This window comes from Gopherus evgoodei, chromosome 6 (assembly GCF_007399415.2).
Source record: "Gopherus evgoodei ecotype Sinaloan lineage chromosome 6, rGopEvg1_v1.p, whole genome shotgun sequence".
Classification (NCBI taxonomy): domain Eukaryota; kingdom Metazoa; phylum Chordata; order Testudines; family Testudinidae; genus Gopherus; species Gopherus evgoodei.
Window position 1 is genome coordinate 101,906,438 of NC_044327.1, and position 23,664 is coordinate 101,930,101.

The following is a 23,664-nucleotide window of genomic DNA, read 5'->3' on the forward strand; positions in this document are numbered from 1 at the left end:
CTTCATAACACAAGGTGAACTGAATGATCTTGTCAGGGATTTGGAACTACCCAAGAGTAAGGCAGAGCTGTTGGGCTCCAGACTACAGCAGTGGAATCTCCTGGCAGGCTATGAGGGCAAATGGAACCCATCAATGCTTGCAGACTATTGCTGGACAATGACAAGAGATGCTCCATTTAATGAATACAAGAGACAAGCCAACAAGTGCCGAGTAGACACTGAATAGGACTAAACTATGTACATAATAGTTTTTTGCCTTTTGTTTCATACTAAATTTTATTTATATAACCCTTTTGCTGATTTTTAAAGTGTTACATAAACAGGACAGGTGAAATATTATCATGTAAAGCAACCATAAACACATGAAAAGACCTAGGTTTACAATTTATGATTAAAACTCTACTCTCTACACAATATACATAGACATAAAATGTAAAAACTTAAATATCTTAAACAGTAGCCAATCAGTTGTTTTAATTGTCATATTTGAATTCAGCACATCAAAATACATAATAAATATCACATTTTATCTCTGAAGCAGACGACTTCTCAAAAATTGTAGACCAGTGCTTTGGGTGCACTCAACGTACAACTCCAATAAGTTATTGTGTAGGAGTTTTTTCAAGAGTGCTTTATAGTGCAAATAACTCAGAAGTTGGAGACTCTGTCTCATAACTGCTGGATCAGTGGCAAAGGGTCTGAGAAGCATGTGCAGCCACAGGAGAAAGATCAGTAGTGAGACACATTACCAGTCATAGATTAGACACATATTTTGACTGCAGTGAAGAATCAAGAGTTCAAGTTTAAGACAAAGTTGCATAATATTCTCCTTTGAGAGAAGCCTTGCGGAGCTTTTGTAAAGTCCTGATATTTCAAATGTGGCCTCTAATAAGAGGAAAATTTTGCTTTCAGCTTCTTCTTAATGTAAAACTGCTGTAAATCTTAGGCTTGCCCAAACCAAGCAGCACATCCTATGCAACATGTTGTGCAGCTGTAGTTATAGTAAACCAGGCCTTACCATGGGTGGGCAATTTTCAAAATGGCAAAGATTTCTCATTTTAAAATCATGACATCTCCCTGATCTCTGTTATAAACATTGTGGTTTTGTTTTGTAGGTCATAAAGGAAGAGTCTTGCACTTAGCACTGAGCCCAGATCATAGCAGGATCTTTTCTCTTGCAGCTGATGGAATGGCTTGTGTGTGGAAATACTGCTAATCTGGTGAAAGCAAGCACAGAAGCAGCGATTTTCAGTAGGATTATTCTAATTAGTTGTGACAACTTTTTTCCATTGACTTTTGAAAGTAAGTAGTTAAAGGTTTTTTGGCAATGACAGTAATACAATGACAGTAATACAACAAATCTGCATTCTTTCCAAATGAAACATGGAATAAAGATAACACCTTAGTTCATTATCACATGGAACGTGCTTGAGCCCACACTGCCTATGCTTTAGATGAAAAACATTCTAACTTTGACTAATATTATCAAATTTGTTTTCCTTAAACTGATAACCATGGGTGGCATTCATATATGCACTGAGAGCCAGCGCGAGGACCATGCACCAATTAAATCTCAATGTCAGTTTTGAACCATAGGCCTAATGAGAAGTTCTACATTGGCGATTCTCAGGAGTACAGTCCCAGGGGGGTACACAGTCTACAGAAGCTAGCCTCCCAGCCTGGGTTGACAGACTTGGGTTAGTAGGGTTTGTGCTGGCACAGTAAAAATAGCTGTGTAAACAGTACTTTGAATTTGGAGCTCAGATTCTGAAACGTAGGGAGGTTTTTATTAAACCCCACCCCTCTGTAGTTCAAAAAGATTTTAAGATCTAAAATAATAAATGCATAATAATCATAATTATATGGTCTTTTTGTAACTTGCTAGTCAGTTACTTGTCTATGTCCAGGAAACAGAGGCTGTGAGACTGTTGCAGCCAGGATGTCCTTTGCTTTAGAGGTCACCAGTTTGATCCCCTGCATTAGCAAAGATTATAGTTGTCGTAGTTACATGGGTTTTATTTCATACTTGCTGGGGCAAATTCTCTTTGATTTTTAGTAAGACTTTGCCTGAATAAGGACTGAATACTGACATAAGTTAAATAAGGACTGCAGGATTTGGCTCAGTGATCAGCAAGCTCTCATTCAAAGCTTTTTAAAGCATTTGCAACTCCACAAAGGTCTTGGCATTCTCCTTCCATCATCTGAAAGCAAGAGAAACAGCAGACTTGGAATGGACTAATGAGAGACAAGAGAGAAGGAAAGGCTAGCTTCTGTTCCGCAAAAGACCCTTGAAACACTTTTTGTGTGATAAGAGCACCGTAGGAGTAGAAACTCATGGCCCTTTCGATCTGAAAAATATTAGAATGGTTCTTGTAACTCAGCTGAGGAGGTGAGAGTTGCGATGAGTGATATAAAGTCAGCCCATGGTTTTCAGAAAGGAAAATTCAGCTCTGGCTGAATGGGTGACAAAGGGCAGACAACGTTAAGGGGGCTGCAGAGGCATCTGGAAATGAATCTATGATGGTCACATCTTTTGTTCTCATCCATTATTTTAAACCACAACTCTGCTGTTTATAAATCATGTAAGAACTGACTTTAGGGCCGGAGAGCAGACACCATTAGTTGCATTTTCTCAAATATCACAAGCACATCAAAAGTTGTTCATTTACAATAAGTGTGATACAGCCCAAAGTCTCTGGTTTAGCGGCCACCTATTGTGGTCTTACTTCAAAGCAGGCTGGAAAATAAGAACTCTTTGGTGGTGCATGTAGAAATAACTACAAAAAAACTGAGGTCTAAGAACAGGAAATTATTAATTCAGAGTTTGTCTTCCAGTATGAACATGGCTATTGCAGCTGAATTTAACAAGCATTTAAAATCTGTGACCAGAATAATGATTTTTTTTCCCCTCAGTTGCAGGGAAAGCAGAGGGAACAGTAAATTGTGAATTTGTTTGTTTTCTCCTTATTTCTGGGATTTCCCCCCCTTTTTCTGTTGGGGAAGTTTGAACATCATGACCTCACCAACTAGATGAGGGGAGATATTTGTTTTGAATCTGATCATACGTTGCTTGATAAATTGGAAGGGGGTTCTCAGAAAATACAGTGCTGTGAGGCTGATCCTTTCTCCCTCTTGCAGAGGTCCTTAAAATGTGAAATCTTGATTAATTCTAATTTTTCCTTTGGCATTACGTTTAATGGTGATGTGGGAAATTACTCCTCTCCTTGGGCTGTCAGAGTTAATATTTGTTAAGCTTCTGAGCACACAGCAAAGCCCATCTTTTCCCCCTCTTTGCTAAGGCTGTTGAGGATGAAGTAGATTGAGATGGATACATTTATGGGTAGTCCTTTTTCTATGTGTATGTTGTATTTTTCATTTCTAGGATCAGCGCCCGGAACACTGGATGGGTACCTAGAGACTTATTTAAATAAATAATTAGATTACATTGAATTAATGCATTAATGAATGCATCCATCTTAAGTATTCATGTGTTAAAAATACAATAAAAAAGACTGGATTTTTATTTTTTACTGCCTTTTGTGACATGGACATGATATAATTTAGCATTTCTGCCATAAATGGAACACTATAGAATGAGTATCAGAATAAAGAGCTGCACAAAAATTATGTCTACAAATAGCAGTCTCTTGAACGTTTGAATAATCTGTTCAAGGATTTCATCGTTCTCTAGAATATAACAAGGTTGTTCTCAGAGTGCTGCATGACTGAAGCGATTAAAAAATTTAGATCCATGGAGTTCTTCTGTTAACTTACAGTATGACTTACTGAAATGTCCACTAAAGAAGAGACCAGAGACTTTCTTGCTTGACTTCATCATCTTATCTTACGTGCATCAGGCCTTCACTGCTACAGGATGGTTTGCTGTGATGATTCAATGGTTAAATAATTATGCCTGTTCATTTCTCACTGGCTACCTCATTAGTAAATGGAAATCATTGCATCCTAGATGGCAACACATCATTAGATAATCATGGTCATTCTTCCCTATCTATCCAATAAACTTTTACTGGCCTTTCCCTAGAGGGGGAGATCTGATGGGAATGGATAATGTAAGAACGGCCGTACCGGCTCAGACCAAAGGTCCATCTAGCCCAGTATCTGTCTACTGACAGGTTTCAGAGTAGCAGCTGTGTTAGTCTGTATCCGCAAAAAGAACAGGAGTACTTGTGGCACCTTAGAGACTAACAAATTTATTTCAGCATGAGCTTTCATGAGCTACAGCTCACTTCTTTGGATGCATAGAATGGAACTCATGCTGAAATAAATTTGTTAGTCTCTAAGGTGCCACAAATACTCCTGTTCTTTTTGTCTACTGACAGTGGCCAATGCCAGGTGCCCCAGAGGGAGTGAACCTAACAGGCAATGATCAAGTGATCTCTCTCCTGCCATCCATCTCCATCCTCTTTGACGAACAGAGAGGGAAACCATCCTGGCTAATACCCATTTATGGACTTAACCACCATGAATTTATCCAGTTCTCTTTTAAACACTGTTATAGTCCTAGCCTTCACAACCTCCTCAGGTAAGGAGTTCCACAAGTTGACTGTGTGCTGTGTGAAGAAGAACTTCCTTTTATTTGTTTAAACCTGCTGCCTATTAATTTCATTTGGTGACCTCTAGTTCTTGTATTATGGGAATAGGTAAATAACTTTTCCTTATCCACTTTCTCCACATCACTCATGATTTTATATACCTCTATCATATACCCCCTTAGGCTCCTCTTTTCCAAGCTGAAGAGTCTTAGCTTCTTTAATCTTTCCTCATATGGGACCCTCTCCAAACCCCTAATCATTTTAGTTGCCCTTTTCTGAACCTTTTCTAGTGCTAGAATATCTTTTCTAGATAGATAGATGGATGTTGTTTTCCTGATCTGAAGATATTTCTAGTTTAGGTGACAGGGCATTTCAGTACCCAGGTTCACTAGTGTCTTTGCTGTACATGCCAACAAGTTTAAACAGCAACAGAGGTATTTAGGTTATTTTTACTATGTGAGTCCTGAGCCACTGGGAATGATGCTGAGTCCAACTGATTGTACTGAAGCTGTCAAACAACATTCAGGTAAAATAATTGCTAGCCACCAGAATCAAAACTTGGTAAGATTCAAGACATTGCCCTAGAGAAGGAAGGCTTCATATTATCACCTCTCTTCTAGCCCAGCATATCTCTTAGAACTTTACTTTGCCAGACCCACTCTTTCCTAGTCTCTTGGGTTCTTTTGTACTAGGAGGACCATGAACATTTTCTGACTGTGAAGTGGGGAAAAGATGAATCTTTGGTTCAGAGCAAATTGTTGTTTTTAACTGATAATTATGGTGTCTGTAACATCCAAAAGGAAGGTAAAGAGAAGGAGCAGATTAGAAGAAAAGAAAATGGAGAAAATGCTACAATTAGGTGAAAATAAGACAATGACAACAAAACAGAGTGAACAGAAAGAACAGAGAGGGAATTAAAGGGAGTTTGTGGGAAGAGGGCAACACAAGGGAGAAACAGTCCCAAATGGCAAGTGTCTTTGAATATTAACTACATATTTTCCATTACATTTTACTTTAAAAATCTTTATATCTTTTTCTGTCTACTTGGATTTTTAGAATCACTTCACCACTAACCACCGGCTTGGTGCTGGTAAGAGAAAAAGAAATTATTCAGACTTTTATTTAATAGACTACAATTAATTGTTTTCCCTCTGCGTAGGCAGAATATTTTGGGTATAAATTCCAGTCACTGGGCCAAATTCAGCTCTCAGATACCTTGGTGTAATCCCATTTGGCCTGGTATCCTTCTATCCTCTCTTATTTACCCACTGTGTGTGTGTGGTTCTTTTTACAGAAAAAAGGTTAAATAATTAATAGCAGGAAATATGCTTCCTAACTGAAAGCCATGGTTAAGCACTGGAATAAATTGCCTAGGGAGGTTGTGGAATCTCCATCATTGGGGATTTTTAAGAGCATGTTGGACAAACACCTGTCAGGGATGGTCTAGATAATACTTAGTCCTGCCTCGAGTGCAGGGGACTGGACTAGATGACCTCTCGAGGTCCCTTCCAGTTCTGTGATTCTATGCAAAACTATTTTTAGGAGGAAAAATACTGAATACTGAAATACTGACCTGGTGCAATAGAAACACTCATGAAATATTGAACAGAGATTTTTGTCTTTGGAACTTTTAGTAAGAAACATGTAGTTTGGGCCCCAGATGCTATTGGGATGACAACCCTTTTTTTTTTCTTTTAACTTCAGCAATATGTCAGTGACGCTATATGCATAGTCTGTGTTTTGCTACGTTGTATATCATCTGCAATGTTTAATGGCTCACAAAAAATGCAACAAAATGACTTTTAAATTAAAATCTTATGCAATATGTCTCCACTCATTCAATATTCTTTTCCCTCTCATAAATCTGTTAGCTATTTCCTATTGCTGGAGAAAAAACTCTGAAGATATTTATGGAACTGAAAGTGGCTGAGTTTATCAGTACGCACATGACAATACATCATTTTGGATCACAATCCTGTTGCTGGAAATGTTGGAAAAGTAGTCTGATCATTTCATGGCTAAGATATCACTGAAATCTAGCCAACTACTGACACTGTAGTTATGAAATAGGACTTTTATATTTTACCAGCTACTATTTATTATACTAATATTTTATCTAACCAGAGAAATCATCTATCATTTCATTTGAGGGTTTTATGTAGGTATGACACTCTGTACCTCCAAGAAGCACCCTGGAACCTCCATATTACCACTGTCATTTAATTATGATATGTTTTGTACAAAGTATCCCTTAAAAAAATAAAAAAAAATCAAGCAATGTCAGATGGTACAAGCAGCTTAGAGGTCCTCAATACATAGACTAGACACCCTTCCAGCCTGGAACCACTCTTCCCTAATTCAGAGTCTTTTTCTTCCAAATGTTCTCACTGTTCAGATGGTGGGGGAGAGAGGCCAATTGATGATGTCATGTAAAATTTTTTTTTTATTTTACAGTGACATCATCAATTGGCCTCTCTCCCCCACCATCTGAACAGTGAGAACATTTGGAAGAAAAAGACTCTGAACTAGGGAAGAGTGGTTCCAGGCTGGAAGGGTGTCTAGTCTATGTATTGAGGAACTGTAAGCTGCTTGTACCATCTGACATTACTTGATTCAAATCTTGCTTAGTCTGTTAGAGTTAGAATTTAGACTAAATTTCTATTTTATTTTTAGGTAAGCAGATTTGATCTCTTTGCCTGCTATGTATAATTTAATTTCTATCTTTCTGTAGTTAATAAATTTGTTTATATTTTATCTAAAAATAGATAAAGTGTTTTGGTTGAAGTGCTTGGGGGAATCTAAACTCAGGTTAACAAAGTCGATGCATGTCCACTTTCCTATGAAGAAATGGCAAACTAAGTGATGAACTTACACCGGTCAGGCTTCTGACCAGTGGAAGATGGTACAGTTCTGGGGTGCAAGACTGGGGAGCTGGAGAGCATTGGTTGAAGCCTCCCTATTGATGATTCATGAGTGACTGGGAGACCATTAATGTAACTCATTTGGGTGTGTCCCTGCCTCTGGATGTCTGTGTAAGTGCAGTGCCTGTCAGAGGCTTGTAACTTGATATCAGCATCACTTGTGAAAGGCGGCTTGGAGGGTTTGGAGGGCTCAGCAGTCCCGCAGTCTAGGTTGCAGCCTGCAAACCCCATCACAATAGAGTTTTCAGCTGAATGTTTAACATAATGTATGATATAAACAAGTATATACCGTGAATTGGTTTGCAAATAGTTTACATGTTCAAAACTGCACATAGTATTTTTACTGCAAGAGACAGGATGTTCCAGATAATTGCATATTTCAAGCCACAAACTTTATTGCCTTTTCTTTATTAAATGCAAAAAATTATAATGTAATGAAATGGTTGAAGTTCTGAAATATATAGAAGTTAGGAAATCAAAAATCATTAGATTTCACAGTCAAATAAACTCTCCTATGAAGTATTCAGTCTTTGAAACGCCATGTCCTCAGGCTGCCTAATAGCCCCCTTCAGAGGGTCTTCAGAAGGTGGGGGGCAAACATAAATCATGAGATCATCAGAGGAAGCAGAGGCATCAACAGTATCTCCAGGATTCTGGGATTATTCCTAGACTCTCAGTGACTCTCTAGGATTTTTACGGAAATCCAGATCTAGGTATGTGTAGTTATTCTCAATATGCAATTAGGGCCAAATTCTACTCAGTTCAGTGGGAGTCGGATTGGACCTTGAGCTGACATGCTCATTATCTATGCAGAGATCTAGTAAATGCACTTTGTAAGGGTGAAATAATACTTCTTTCTTTAGCCATGAAGCACCTGTTTAGCCCCTCTGTGGCTGAGACTACAGGGCATATACTGTTATAGGTGAATACTATGTTCATGTTGTGCTGGGGTTAAGGTCATTTGTTTGCTGGAATCACATAGATGAAATTTGTGTCCCAAAGTGAATTCTGATTGGAAAGTTACAAGCCATTGAAAGGGCTTATAGTGAAATTACTACTTCAACCATAGTATGTACATGAAGCTACTGAATAATACTCTGGTCATACTGACTGCATAATTCAAAAATAATTTTTGGTACAGGTAACTGTATATCAGAGCAACAGAAAATCAGTCAGTGACTGACTTAATCTATGTCACCCCCTATGGTTTGCTTTATCCAGAGAAGATGTTTCTTCGTAAGACGAGCGTAGACACCAGGGTATTGAGGAGTACCGCACTTCTTTGCCCTGCCAAAGGAGGTGATGCCTTTCAATTCACCGTTACATATCAAAGGACCACCAGAATCCCCCTAAAGAAGAGGAAGACAAACTTTACATCAGAATTTACAAAGATTTGAAAACACACTGCTAATTAAACTGGTGCGTGTTTGTGTGTGTGTAGACAAGGTCTGAGGAAAGTTTTCAGAAATTAATTCTTACTTCTATTGGTCTTTCCTAAGATTATGTGTTCTGTATTTAAAAAAAGAGAAAAGGTTTGAATCTGATCCATTCATTTGTGAATTAAATAGAGAATAAATCTAATTTAGTAGTAATGAACATGTACTTTTTTTATAATCTGAAATAAACTGGAAACGTTGTCCTTTGAATGCAGAAAGTTTCTGGAAATAATTAGTAAATCTAATCAAAAAGCAAAACTTATAATTTGGTTGGAAAATGAATCATCTAGTAATGTACTTGTCGGGATGTGTATAAAACAGGTAGTACAATGTGTTAACCCTTTTATTGCTGCACAGAAAGGCTTCTATAACAATGGAGAATTGGACAAAACCTTTGAAATAATCAATAAATCAAGCCGTAATATACTAGACAAATTTGCCAAGAGGTGTGATTTCCCCCCATGACCCCAGTGTATGTAAATGGATGGAATATTCTGCAGCAGACAAGGGTTAATTCTTTGTCTTTTTCTACTCTTTCTCCTGATTTAGATTATAAGTAAAGTGGATTTGAAGATCTATGTTAGGAATTTTGATAATGCCCATCAAAGTAGTATTTCCTCTCCTGATCCTTCAAACCCTCATTGGCACTACTCATGTGATTAACGTTATAAATTTCTAAAGCATATTCAGGATCAGAGACTAAGTGGTCATAAACTAAATCAGCCTTTGTTAAAACTAGGATCAATTTAGTGTTTAAAGATGATGTAGAATAAATGTTTTAGACTTTCTCAGATATATTTTTAGAACAACAGGCTTGAATCATTCCTGATGACGGACTGTATGAGAGAAAGATGCAGGACATGAAACGAAGGAATGGGTGTGACTTGTTAATGCATTGTAAGGTATAAGCCATTACTTCTGGATAGGCTGGACAACCTCCTTTTTGAACCCACCAAATACACTTGGGTGTTCCTTTACTGTATCAGACATGAAATGATACAAGGCCCTGAAATGACTCATGAGAAATATAAGCAGGACTTGGGTCTTGACTCTGCTTCCATTGAAGTCAGTGAGAGTTATACAAATAACTTTAATAATAGCAGAATCAGACAACTGGGGCCACATCTTGTAAGGTCTTGAGCATCTTTTGTAGACTGTTTTTTGAGTGCCCTCTTCTCTTCAGAGAAGGGTACTGACTGCTCCACAGGACTGGCCTACAGACCTCAATGCAAACTTGTACTTATTTTCTGTTGGAGTGCAAGATATTAAGTTCTTAATTATTAAATGAGTGTCTCTACATTAAATTTTAGGGTACCCCATTGCTTTTACTATTAGAAGTTATAAGGCTAGCCGTGAGCTACTGGGGTGGGATCTGCAGTGGGTACTCATTTATTACCCGCCAGAGAATGTGAGTACTAACGTTTTTGTAAAATTCAACTCTTTGATGGATTATTCCACTTATAGCAAAAAAAATGATATAATATTTATCCTGACCAATTACATAGTTAAACATTTTAAAAATATGACTGTTTATGTATAGCTATCACCACTTGATATGGCTGAAATTTGTTTTATCACTTGATTTATGTACATATGAAATGTATTAGATCATATAAAGCCTGTTCCAAAGCTCAGTGGAGTCAATGGGAGTCTTTCCACTGATTTCAGTGGCTTTTAGAATAGATCCATGTAGGTTAATCTGAATTACCCTTGTAAAGACTGGTCACTTCCACTGTTATTTTTCCATTAAGATATAAATATAAAATATTTTCCTCTTTTACCTTCTCAGAAAAGCATAGAAGTCCAGTGGCCCTCAAGATAGTTTACAAATCAGAAGCTTTGATTTTAAGTCTTGGGAAATCAGATCAGCACAGTCCTTTATAACTCTCAGACATACTTAGTACACTTGTTTTGCAGCTGAACTAAAGACCTGAGCGCTCTGATGGGTCCATCATACCCATTTTTCTACATTTGATTTCTAAGGGCCTCTAGATGGGTACAACCAGTATATCTACTTACATCACATGAGTCTTTTCCTCCATTCTCATCGCCAGCACACACCATGTTCATTGTTATCATGGGGTTATAATTATAGTGATTCTGATCATTGCAGATTTTTCTGTCGATGATGGTGATGTTGACTTCCCTCAGGATATCAGAAGGTTTACGCTCTTGATTCTTAGTTATTCCCCATCCTGCTACTTGGCACTTTGTTCCTGGTTTGGGGTCAGTGTCTGTGTTAGGTATCTTAATGATTTTCACAGCTCTATTAATTTTTGCTCTCTGTTGAAGCTATTGGATAATAAGAAGACATGGTTATTGCAAGAGTAGCTGGTAGTAACCCCTATCTTTAAGTTGCTCAATACTCTCCATTATGATTATGAAGTATTTTTGTGACCTTCTCTTTGAGAAGCTCTCAGATCTTTGGTAATCAGCAGCAGAATACTCTTGAGCTAACGAAGTGCCTTTCGTTTGCCCCATGAAATTTCATTTAGCTTTCCAAAAGATACTATGGAAAATCATAATTTCTCTTCTCCGGCTGATGGTCGTCAGAAAATTTTGGGCAACTTGCCAAAATAGCTGAACACAGGAACATTCCAAAGTGCTGGACTTATGCCTCTGCCAAAGCAGCAACAACAACTGTATTGGGAACATTTGGGAGTAGGGATGGTCAAAAATTTCCATTGAAACTGTTTTTTGACAGAGAATTGGGTTTTCATTCAAAAAAATTTTGTGTGAAATGTGTCTGCTTTCTGCAGAAATTTCTGTTTAATTGAAAAACTAATAAACAAAATATTGTGGCTAAACCCAGGTATATTTCTATTTGGAATGACTTTGCAGTGCCTCATGGGAACTATAGGTTGGGAGTTTTATGCTCCAAATCTCTTCTGTGGTCTGGGCTCTCTGGCTGGCGTACATTTCACATGATGCATCATGGCCAAGAACTCCTATGATTCACCTTCTTCCAATACCAAAATGGGAGAAAATGATACATTATGGGAGTTGGAAGTAGAAATGACCACATGTAAGGTGGAAGTCAAACTCAAACAGCTAAATGGGACCAAACTGGGGCCCCTGGATAATCTGCATCCAAGAATATTAAAGGAACTGGCACATGAAATTGAAAGCCCAACAGCAAGGATTTTTAATGAATCTGTAAACTTGGGGTTGTACCCTATGACTGGAGAATTACTAATATAGTACCTATTTTTAAGAAAGAGAAAAAAAGATGATCTGGGAAACTACAGGCCTGTTAGGTTGACCTCAACTGCATGCAAGGTCTTGGAACAAATTTTGGAAGAGAAAGTCATTAAGGACATAGAGGTAAATGGTAATTGGGATAAAATACAGCATGGTTTTACAAAAGGTAGATCTTGCCAGACCAACCTGATCTTCTTTGAGAAGATAACTGAAATTTTAGACAAAGGAAATGCAGTAGATCTAATCTATCTGAATTTCAGTAAGACATTTGATACAGTTCTATATGGGAAAGTATTAGTTAAATTGGAGACTATGGGGTGTAATATGAAAATTGAAAGATGAATAAGGAACTGGTTAAAGGGGAGACTACAACGGGTCATACTGAAAGGTGGACCATCAGGATGGAGGGAGATTACTAGTGGAGTTCCTCAGGTATCGGTCTTGTAACCAATCTTATTTTACATTTTTATTAATGACCTTGGCACAAAAAGTGAGAGTATGTTAATAAAATTTACAGATGACAGAAAGCTGGGAGGTATTACCAATATGGCAGAGTACCAGAATATAATACAAGAAGATCTGGATGACCTTGAAAACTGGAGTAATAGAAATAGGATGAAATTTCAATAGTGCAAAGTGCAAGGCCATGCACTTAGGGACTAACAACAAGAATTTTTGCTATGAAAAAGGCTAATACAGTCTTAAGATGCATCAGGTGAGATATTTCCAGCAGAGACAGGGAGTGTTCATACCATTATACAAGGCACTGGTGAGATCTCATCTGGAATACTGCGTGCAATTCTGGTCACCCATGTTTAAGAGAGATTAATTCATACTGGAACAGGCGCAGAGAAGGGCTACTACGGATAATCAGAGGAATGGAAAACCTGTCATATGAGAGGAGACTAAAAAAGTTGGCTTGTTTAGCCTAACCAAAAGAAGGCTGAGGGGAGATACGAGTGCTCTCTATAAATATATCAGAGAGATAAATACCGAGGTGGGCGGGGGAGTTATTTAAGTGACATGCTAATGTTGACACAAGAACAAATGGATATAAACTGGCCATCAACAAGTTTGGACTTGAAATTTGATGAAGGTTGGTTTCTACCATCAGAGAAGTGAAGTTCTGGAACAACCTTCCAAGGGGAGTACTGGGGGCAAAAAAGCAAACAGGCATCAAGACTGAGCTTGGTAAGCTTGTGGAGAGGATGATATGATGAGACTGCCTACAGTGGCATGTAGCCAATCTGTGACTGCTAGTAGCTAATATTTCCAATGGCTGGACACTAGATGGGGAGGGAGCTGAGTTACTACAGAGAATTTTTTTCCAGGTATCTGGCTAGTGGGTCTTGTCCACATACTCACGGGCTCATTGATCACCATATTTGGACTTGGGAAGGAATTTTCCGCTGGGTCAGATTGGCAGTTTTTTGCCTTCCTCTGGAGCATGGAGTATGGATCACTTGTGGGTTTAGACTAGTGTAAATGGTGGACTCTATGAAGTCTTTGAATCATAACTTGAGACTTCAGTAACTCAGCCAGAGGTTAGGGGTCTTCCACTGGAGTGGGTGGACAAGGTTCTGTGGCCTGAAATATGGCAAGACTAGATAATCATGATGGTTCCTTCTGGTCTTAAAGTCTAGGAGTATATCAGAGAACTATTGGAGAGCTAGTCCTATAGAGGAGAATGGGAGCATAAAGCCCTGAAATAGAACTCCCATGAGGGACCACAATGCCATTTTGAATAGCAATATTTTGGTTTTTGGCTGAAAATTTTTGCCAAAAAATTGAAAATTTTAATAGAAAATTCAGAGTAAAACAAGCAGACGAAAAAAGATTTTGTTGAAATTTTCTATGGAACCACCCACTCACTCTATTTTCCAACCAGCTCTACCTAGGTGATGTCAGAGCAGCTGACGGGGAGGGGAGAAAAAAACTGGACTTGGCTCAGTTCCCATTCCATGGCCCTGTCCCTAGCACATGGCCTCAGTGGCTCATTCCCCCACCCAGAGGGGTACATGGAGCTGGGGCTCCTCTATCTCCCAAGAGTGGGCAGAAGAGAGAGAATTAGGCCAGTCCTGGTGACTGCTCCATAGACTCAGCACATGTCCTCTGTTGCCCACTGCTTCCTTCTGGAATAGTAGTCTTTCCTTTAGCCACTAAGGTTGTTAGTCCTGTAGCTCAGGTGGTAGCAATCTGTACTACAGAGCTCAAGATTCAGGGGTTTAACCCTACTGTTGCATGATAGAGGGTCTTTTGTAGCTGAATAGAACACAACATACTTTTGATTTTTTTCCTTTAAAAAAACCTAGGAAACTATAGATACCCCTCTCGCCTCCCCCCAAAAAACTATGTTAAAAGAATGTTATTTAGATTGCAAAGTCAAGTGCTTGAAATTTAGGAAATAGTAGATTTACAGTTGCTCATGAATTTTATTATCACATAGTCTTTAATTATATGATGATATAGTATTTTTTTTTCACTGGACCCCTGCCTCATTCATGGGAATGGTGCACTATCGGACAACTGTAAGTTGAGCTTTTCCTAATTTCCTAAATAACATTCTTTTAATGGATTTTTAAAAAATCTAATGTACAGCTTAAGAGAAGTCAAAATATTAAATGGAGTCAGATATTTGACTAACAACACTCCCTATAACATTAGATTATGCAAGACTTTGCACAATATCTATTTAACATATTCAGATGTCATGTTATAGGATATTATGTGCACAAAGATAAGGATAAGTGCTCCTTATAAGAAGTCAGAAGTCTGCACAGGAAGTTTGGGAAAGTATAAAATGACAAATGAGTGTATGAATAACAAAGTCAGAAATATTATAAAGCTAAAGATTTTTGTCTGGAGTCTTTCTAAGGCAGGGGGCATGGCATCAAATATCCATCCAGGATAGAAAGTTGCATATTCTTAAAATTATGTTTAATAAAAATTCCATACCTGCAGAAGCATAATGTCATTTTCTTTTGTCTGATTATTAAAGCATGGGAAGCTAATTGGTCTTGCAATCTTAAAAGTCTGTTGTTCTTTCTCTTTCTTTGAAAGTGAATGAGCTCCAAGAACAACTTTGCTTCTTCTATCACTGAAAAGAATAACATCGTTAACTATATTAATCATACAAAACTATACATGTGTTCAGTAGTGTTCATTTCTAGTAGGTACTATACTCTCTTTCTGATAAATACACTGCTGTAAGTTAAATAATAAGAAACAGCACATTGTTATAATTCATAATTATAAATAATTAAATGAGCTAAAATCATACAGCTATGTCTTTACCTATATGAATTTCACAGGGTCTTGGAGAGATTTCAGATCTCAGGATACAAACCTGCCCCTACAGTTTCAGTTCTGGGATTGATACAAAGATGGCAGAGATCTATTTTCTGGGTTCAGTTTGGATGCATCAGAAATGTGATGAAGACAGCTATTCTGGGAACAGAAATCTTATAAAAACTGACCTTTATGTGATTTATGTCATTTTGGGCTGAAATCTCATGAGGAGAACTAATGAAATCTGTAAAAAGCAACAAATAATCCTGCTGTGGCACCTTATAGACTAACAGATGTATTGGAGCATGAGCTTTCGTGGGTGAATACCCACTTCACTGGATGCATGTGATGAAATCTGGATGCTGTTTGATCTGAAATCAAATCTGAATGATATCATTGCTTTGATCTTGAACCTGAATCCCAAACCTTTGAAATATTTCCAGTCAGGAGCTCAATACTGTCTCTTCAGCCCACATCTAATTCAGCTCAATTGCCTCTCCTTAAGTGTCCTGCCTCCTCACAGACTCACCAGACAATGGAAGTGTCGCTTACTGATCTGTGCTTGCTAGGGGTTCCTTGAATGGATGCCTAGGATTCTATGCTCTTCTTGGCCAATCAAGGACCAGTTTTATATCAGACCATGCCACTAATTGCTCCAGTGACTCTAAAGTACACTGTGATTGCATGGGAGGAAGTTGCACATGCATTTATGTTTAGCTGGGATATAGGACTGGAGGACATTCAACCTCTCTTCCAATCTCAGCAAGATTTGCCCTTTCACTCATTTTTGCACTGGGGGCAAGGCTATGGGGAAATGGTCCTTTTTTCTTAGGAGGGTATATTGGTGTTTAATTGCTGACCGAACTTTATGCTGGCTAGCTACTGCATTTTCTCTTTGTTCAGGTCAAGTCAGAATTGCTTTCTGTTTTCTATATGTTCTTGTAGACTAATATTGTAACTGTGGGGCCCGATGTAGTCTTTTTAAGGCGCTAAATATGTTCACCTGTTTGGGCTGTGACAGTAGGAATTAATCTCTCTGTCTCTGAATTGTGAGATCCAAGTTTCATTGAGACTGAAAGATTTGCCAGGAGAGACTGTGTGGGGTCTGGCTCAGTGGGAGCTCTAACCCTCTTGATGGGGGTAAAAGGTTGGACTTGTGTTTTAAATCTCATATTCATGCCTGAGTTGGCAAAATAGATTATTTTGGCTAGGTAGCCTGTCACTCAGGAGAGAGGTTGACTCACAACCTAAATTATTAAGGCAACCCAGAGGTGACAGGTTTGTATAATTTTTTGGTGATGCCCAGAATGGGTCCAAGTCCCACTCGCCCTCCCACCTGCCTAAGGTTCTGGGAGGGAGTTTGGGTGCAGGAGCGGTATGGACTCTGGGAGAGAGTTTGAATGCTGGCTGTGGGCTGGGACAGGGGGTTGGAGTGCAGGAGGCGGGGAGGGGTGTGGGCTCTAGGAGGGAGTTTGGGTGCAGGCTCTGGACTGGGACAGGGGGTTGGAGTGTGGGAGAGGTGAAGGGTGTGGTGCTTAGCTTGAGCAGCTCCGGAAAGCGACCCGCATACCCCTCTGGCAGTGGCTCCTAGGCTGGAGGGCTAAGGGGTCTCCGCACATCGCTGCCTCAGGCACTGTCCCTGTAGCTCCCATTGGCCACAGTTTCTGGCCAATGAGAGCTGCAGAGTCGGCACTTGGGGTGGGGGCAGTGCACGGAGACCACTTCCCTAACCCTGGGGCCATAGGACTGTTCTGGCCACTTCTGAGAGTGGTGCAGAGCAAGGCCAGGCAAGAAGATACCTTAGCCCTGCTGTGCTGTTGGTTATGGCAGCAGTGGCTAGAGGCCCATGGGCCCTTTTAAATCCCCCAGGGGTGGAAGGCGGGGCCAAGAGACATTCTGGGGCAGGCACGTGGGGGTGGCAGGTGGGGCTGGGGGAGAGACCTAGCCCCAAACATTGGTGAAGCCGGGTCCCCAGGCCCTGAATAATCCTGGAGCACGGGCACCACGGGCCCATATAACTAGCCACCCCAACCCTAGCTGCAAAGAGTTTTTTCATCCTCACCTTCATTTGTTTATGTTGCTATTTCACAAAGTTAATTCATAAAGAAAATAATTTAATTAATAAATATATAAATTAATACATAAATTCAGGGCCACCCAGAGGATTCACGGGGTCTAGGGTCTTCGGCGGCGGGGGGGCCCCACTTGTCCCCCCTCTGGGCAGCCCTGCATAAATTAAAGAGCTATTTTAGCATATCCTCAGGTAGTGAACTGCATTCATCTTATACAACGAAATGACAAATTTCATTCCACTTTTGTGGGCAGCTATTTTGGATTGTTTTGAACTTTGTTCAGCAAAATTGTGATTGACTAAGAAAAGAGTCAATAAGTCTTTCCTTGAGTAAACTGCTGCTATTCTATGCCTGCGTCCAAATAGTTGTTAACAAAATATCTCTGCATATAGATTGAAGGTTAGCGCACTTTATTATGGCCTTTGTTATTCATGAAAGTGTTGAAATGGAGACTACAATTGCTTGGTTGCCAATGTAAATGTTAAAATATAATAATAAGATTAGAGTCCCAATTACACTAGCTATACAAAATATAAGAGAGACAAATTTTCATGCTTCAGGAGATAAGCTACTAATTGCCTGGAGTTGGAAGAAACCCTCACCGGCATATTATTGCATAATTATCTATTATGACAGAATACCAGACTAAATGGAACATTAGTTTTATTTGTTAAAGCAGTTTCTAAAGCATGCTAGATCTACAGTATCAGGCATTAGCTTTGGTTCATATAGGGTATTATTTACTTTGCTGTTAAACTAGTAAGAACATTCTGTGAGAGAGAAATCATTAGAAGAACTTACATTTTACAATGGGCTGCTGTTAACACCCAGTTCTCTTTGATCAAAGCTCCTCCACAATATTCTTTCCCTTTGATTAGGGCCATATATGGTCTTGAATGTGGAGTCACTGCATACCCTCCAATGATGTCCACACATGAATCTAAAAATAAACCAGGCTGCACACAGTTGGGCTAGTATATAATGTAAAATAATTCCATTAATAGAGAAAGGGTTAGAGTAATTATACAATATAATACATATAAATATATGCACAGACTTACAGTGCTGGATGTAGCTGTATTAGGGGTGAGATTTTTAAAATGCGTCTGTGTTGGTCTAAATCTGCTTCCATTGGTTCAATAGGAACAGCATTAGGCCACCCCTAATTTTGAAAATCTCACCCTAAAATACTAATGGTCTTGTGGAGCTTTACTTGACTGAGCTGCAGTTGTTTCCATTGCTAGGTTCATCAGCTTTCATTATGCCAAAGAACCCTGGATCTGATACTGTCTAAACATTATGCAGTGTGTTTATAAGTATACTCTGAAAAAGTGGATACACAATTCACTACATAATCAGATAAAGCATTAAATGAACAATATTTTTTCAAAAAAGGTTGGAAATGAAGTGATTTATGCCAATTACAGCATCATTTCTGATGGAATTTTCTGACTCCTGGATAGATATACATCTTTTGAGAAGGGAAACCAGGCAAGGTTAATATAACTCTTCTAGACTCCAGGGGCCTACCCTCTCTGTAGGTTAAGTTAAGATTTTCCCTTCATATATTATTTTTAGATTTGTCACAGACCTAACTTTTACAATCAATAGAAAATAAGTATCTCTTACTTACTGATAACTTCATTAGTTCAATATATCTAGCTACATCTTGCTCTACACACATCATGAATTACAATGACAGTGGATAAAAGCAGCACTTACCTATTGGAATTACCAGGAGAATAATGGTAGCAGAAGCAGACAAAGTGAAGAGAAGCCCCATTATTGCTGCAGTGCTTTCTTGCATAGTAAGTGCCTAATATATATTGAAAATGAAAAGGATGTGGGTTTTTTCCCCTTAAGGACATCTGCCATTCTGTAACTGTGAAACAAGAAAAAAACCACAATATAACTTCTATGACATCTTGAGGAAGGTGTCATTTCTAGGCACAGCACCTGTATCATGTAATTGATGAGACATGAAGCTAGGAGCCCCTGAACAGGGCTGGCCAGAAAAAAAGTTTAGAAAATTCAACAAACTGGCATTTGCTGACAAAAATGTTTGGTTAAAAATTTTCTCCACCTCTACCTCTGAGGTCAAATTCCAGGCCTAATATTAGCTCACTGTGTGTTCTTGGGTGAGTAACTTAACCTTGCAAGCCACTGAATATCAGTTTCCTCATGTTTAAAATACCTCACTAAAGTGCAATGTGCTAGTGGGCTTAGACTTGCACATTTCTGGAAAATGTAATGTGCTAACTACTATTATTCCGAGACAAGTGTCAGATCTGATGTGGTATGATCACTCCTGCTGAGGCACAGTACTGCTGGTCTTGAATCAGCGTGGGCAGAAAAAGGGACTAAAATGTGTTAGGAAAGTGAGATGAAACAAAGATTAAATATCCAAAGAAACTGCTAAAAAAGTATTTTATTTCATCTGTATCTTATTTAAAGAGGAATGTGCTTAACTGAGAACAGAGGATGTTTAAAAAACCACTGAGTAGGGGAGTGACCATTATTCATGTGCTGCATCTTCATACTAACTAGAATGAGTGAGCAAGATTTTCTTATATTGATTTTTCTGAACTATTCTGAATGTACATTGTGTCTAAGATTTTGGGTAATAGGAACAAGAAAAGGACATCCAGCTTTCATTATGCAGCATTTTTTTGTGAATCTTAATCCTACATTTGGGCTTCTCCACACGCTGGCCCTGCCCCTTTACCAGCAGAAATTGAGATGTCTTTTGAACCCTCTTTGTTTCACTTCATTTCTCTGATACTAGTATCTTATTCCATATGTTGCTTATCCTTTCTGCCCAAGTTCTCTATTTGCTCCTTGATTCCTTATTTTTGATGTCTCTTAATTTTTTAAGCTGTTTCCTGTGTGATTTGTTAAGTTTTGTGTGGCTGTTAGGGGAATTGATTCATGTACAAATATGATACATCTAATACAATTAAAAAACCCGAAGACATTGTAATGAATCTGTGGCCACCTGCATTCAGACACCACCTTTGCCAAAGCCACATATATCTGACATAGAGAATAAAATGGTAGACACTGTGTTCTAGAAGCGAAGGCCTCTTCTACTTGTGCAGAAAGTGAATTTGCCATTAGTTTCTTCATTAGCATTAAGACATATACTCTTTGCAGGCCAGCCACTTGACTAGATCCATCAGATCAGAAGCCATGGAACACATGAACAATAGCTGTGTGTTTAGAGTCCTGTTTGGCAAAACACTTATGCACATGTGTAATTTTAAGCAGGTGAATAGTCCCATTGAAGAAGATAGTTTTGATGAGGGAAAGATATTTCAGGGGAAATAGTTTGATGTGGTGTCTGCCCTTGCATAGCTGCTGATCGGATGTAACAGAAGTGTGCTTTTGTTTAAAGAGTGCTTTGGGTATTTCCTCTGAAAGTAAAGCTACCCATACAATTTGAAGGTCCACCTAAAGATAGGATATAGTGTCAAAGATTTGCTGATATTGAATATACAGATGTATATATTTTCAAATTGGTCCATAGCTAGTAATAAGTCTCTATTCTTGGTGTCATAGAAAAATATTTCAGTACTGAAACCTCATTCAGCAGAGTTGTGGTTCTCTAAGCTATTATTAAAAATAAGAGCTACATGGTGTTAGAGCAGTTATATTTTGGTTTCCTTACACTGGTATTTTAAGATCACTGTAGGTTTTCTACATTCTTCGCACTAGGGTCAGACCGTTTGTTTGTAGTGGTTTAGCAGATGACGTGCCCAAGATCAGTGGAAATACAGGTGGGTCTGAAATACAGATTCATACCTCTAACTGCTGGGCTTGCCTTAACAGTGCAGTCATTTTAATGGCTACTGACACTGACCTCCCTTAGTTATTTTGTTCGCATATGATGCTCTTATACTGTAGGGATCCTGAATCTGAATCTGGATCTTTCCTATACTATCATATATGTAGGTCATGAATAAGGCTCTGCCATCCCTGACTATCCTGGGCTTCTCTTTGCACAGCTTCTGTGTTGTTAAGTCCCATATGTTTCCCCTCTCTGACTAGTGTTTGACTGAGGGATTCTTTAGTCACTTTCGTGTGTTCTACAGCTGCCCAATGCCATGCCTGCCATAGAATCATAGAATTGTAGGCTGGAAAGGGACCTTGAGAGATCATCTAGTCCAGTCCCCTGCTCTCATGACAGGACTAAGTATTATCTAGACCATCCCTGACAAGAGTTTGCCTACCCTGCTCTTAAAAATCTCCAATGATGGAGATTCTATATGGTGGCAATATCTGTCACATCATCCATAAAGAAGGTAGTGTAATGAGAACTCTTGACTGGCAGCCTAGAGGGATCCACAGCTTTATTCCCAGTTGGTGTGACAGCCAAAACCTTTTATAATTTCAAATTACAAAAGTTCATATAATAAACATTCTTCCCCATCACCCAATTCCTTTCTCTACCCCACCTCCTTGGAGGTCAGGGCCATGGGTTCCCTGTGGCATAACCTCAGCTTCTCGGGTGGGGAAGAGGAAAAGTTATTGAACCCTCCTAACACATACACAAACACACTGGCTTAGTCTTTTGTTCCCTACACACTGAATCAAGGTGAGCAACATTTCCCCTCCCACCCAGTTCATTGTCCTTTACATTTTCACAGACCATTGCACCATCAGATTGAAGGGAGATGTTTCCCTGTCTTCCTTGCTGTCTAAGGTATCCGATTCTTTGTGACGTGTAGGGGGATCCAACCCCACTTCTCACTCTCAGCTACTCCATTTGCACTCTGGCTGACACTTCCCTCTGCTTCTCTGGAATCCACTGAGGGAGTTTGATTCACCTTTTCTGCCTTTCCCAGAGGAAAAGCTGGGTTTGGTTTGAAAGCCCCAGTTTCATTAACAAAGTAACACATCACACAACACAGCCTCCTGTATTCCCACAGTCAGAGTCCCAGAACCTGCTTTGGTGTCAACAGTGACTCAGGCCACAAGCAAAGCACTGGGGTTCAGCACACCCATATCTGTCTGCCTGTCAGCCCCTGAACAGGTATACTCTCAGGTCCTCCCTTTTGGGTATGACTTGACCCTCTTCTTCTATTCGAGCCAATGGCATTTGTCCTGGTCAGCAAGCTTCTGTTGCTCCAGCTCTGCCTCCAGCTCCTCCCATCCTTCCTGCATGAGCAGCCTTTTCCACTCCAGTTGCCATGTCTCTGGATCGCTAGCCATCACTGCTACTTCTGCTGGACACTCTGGTATCATCTCCTCAATCTCCTTAGGAGGTGAAGGGTGCTCTTCTGACCCATGTATGAAAGAGGTGTGATGCTGTATGGAATATGTGGGACACTTTATGATAAATTGCAAGGAATCTGACCAGATATGCCATGTGAGGTATTTGTGAAAATGTTATAAATTGCCAAGTATGATAATCTTGTTTATATGTTTGTATCACCTTTGTATTGTGGGTTATAGATATGTACAGTGTATCTGTATTTCCAAACTTGTGCTGTGTTTCTGGGTGACGCCCCCAGACAGATTGGCATCAGCACTGCCTAGCCTGTTCGATGGCCCATCAGGGATCATCAGCTGTACAATGAACTCACTGAAAGGCTAGGAACTACAGCTTATGAGTCAACCAGGCATGTAGGGGTAGGCCGGTGGACAGATAATTCTAAGGCTTTTCCATGCCATGTGCTGTGAAGCTTGTGTTTAGAACAAAGGAAGTACAAGCCACATGGCCAAAGGAATACAAGGGGCAGCTGCATCTTCTCCATTTTGTCTTCCATCCTGCTTCTTATCTCTGCAGTACCTGTTCTACAAACTGAAGCTCGGACCAAAGGACTGAATGACCCATCCAAGCTGTGGATGTGTTCCAGAGGAACTTTTAAGCCAGCAAACTCACCAATACTGCTGATATATGGACTTTCAAGTCTTTGTATGTATGTGATTGCTTTACCATTTAACAACTCTCTTCTTGTTCTTTCTTTCTTTTATAATAAACCTTTAGTTTAGATGCTAAAGGATTGGCTGGCAGTGTGGTATTTTGGGTAAGATTCAAACTAATATTGACCTGGTAACATGGCTGACCCTTTGGGGTCAGAAGAACATTTTGTATAGTGAGCAGAGATTTTTTAAATAACTTCTTACTGTACAGGACCTATGTGGTGATTAGGAGCCGGAGAGCTGGAATGCAATAAAGGGAGGTATGTGA

At 39.3% G+C, this 23,664-nt stretch overlaps 2 protein-coding genes across 9 annotated transcripts in view; one reads left to right on the forward strand and one right to left on the reverse strand.

Annotated features, from left to right (window-relative positions):
* Window positions 1-8,776, forward strand: part of CDC20B (cell division cycle 20B) — a 63,646-nt gene extending 54,870 nt beyond the window's left edge. For 2 of the 7 annotated variants that reach the window (XM_030567343.1, XM_030567344.1), the window contains one exon: window positions 1,116-4,115. In XM_030567343.1, coding sequence (XP_030423203.1) covers window positions 1,116-1,216 — 101 coding nt within the window. In that variant the 3' untranslated portion in view covers window positions 1,217-4,115. Of the gene's footprint in view, window positions 1-1,115; window positions 4,116-5,609; window positions 5,623-6,424; window positions 6,882-7,007; window positions 7,242-8,695 lie in introns of those variants that run through there. The other 5 variants (XR_004000995.1, XR_004000994.1, XR_004000993.1 and 2 more) reach the window with 5 other exon arrangements.
* LOC115653742 (granzyme A-like) lies at window positions 7,358-19,254 on the reverse strand. 2 transcript variants are annotated; one of them, XM_030567345.1, is made up of 5 exons: window positions 19,194-19,254; window positions 18,273-18,411; window positions 15,067-15,208; window positions 10,930-11,202; window positions 7,358-8,823 (listed from the first exon to the last, which is right to left on the reverse strand). In XM_030567345.1, exons 1-5 carry the CDS (start codon window positions 19,252-19,254, stop codon window positions 8,659-8,661), a joined length of 780 nt encoding a protein of 259 aa, XP_030423205.1. In that variant the 3' UTR covers window positions 7,358-8,658. The 2 variants fall into 2 exon arrangements, with proteins under 2 accessions (XP_030423205.1, XP_030423206.1); XM_030567346.1 differs by having other exon boundaries at window positions 18,273-18,442; window positions 19,194-19,250.
* Between the last annotated feature and the right edge of the window lie 4,410 nt (window positions 19,255-23,664).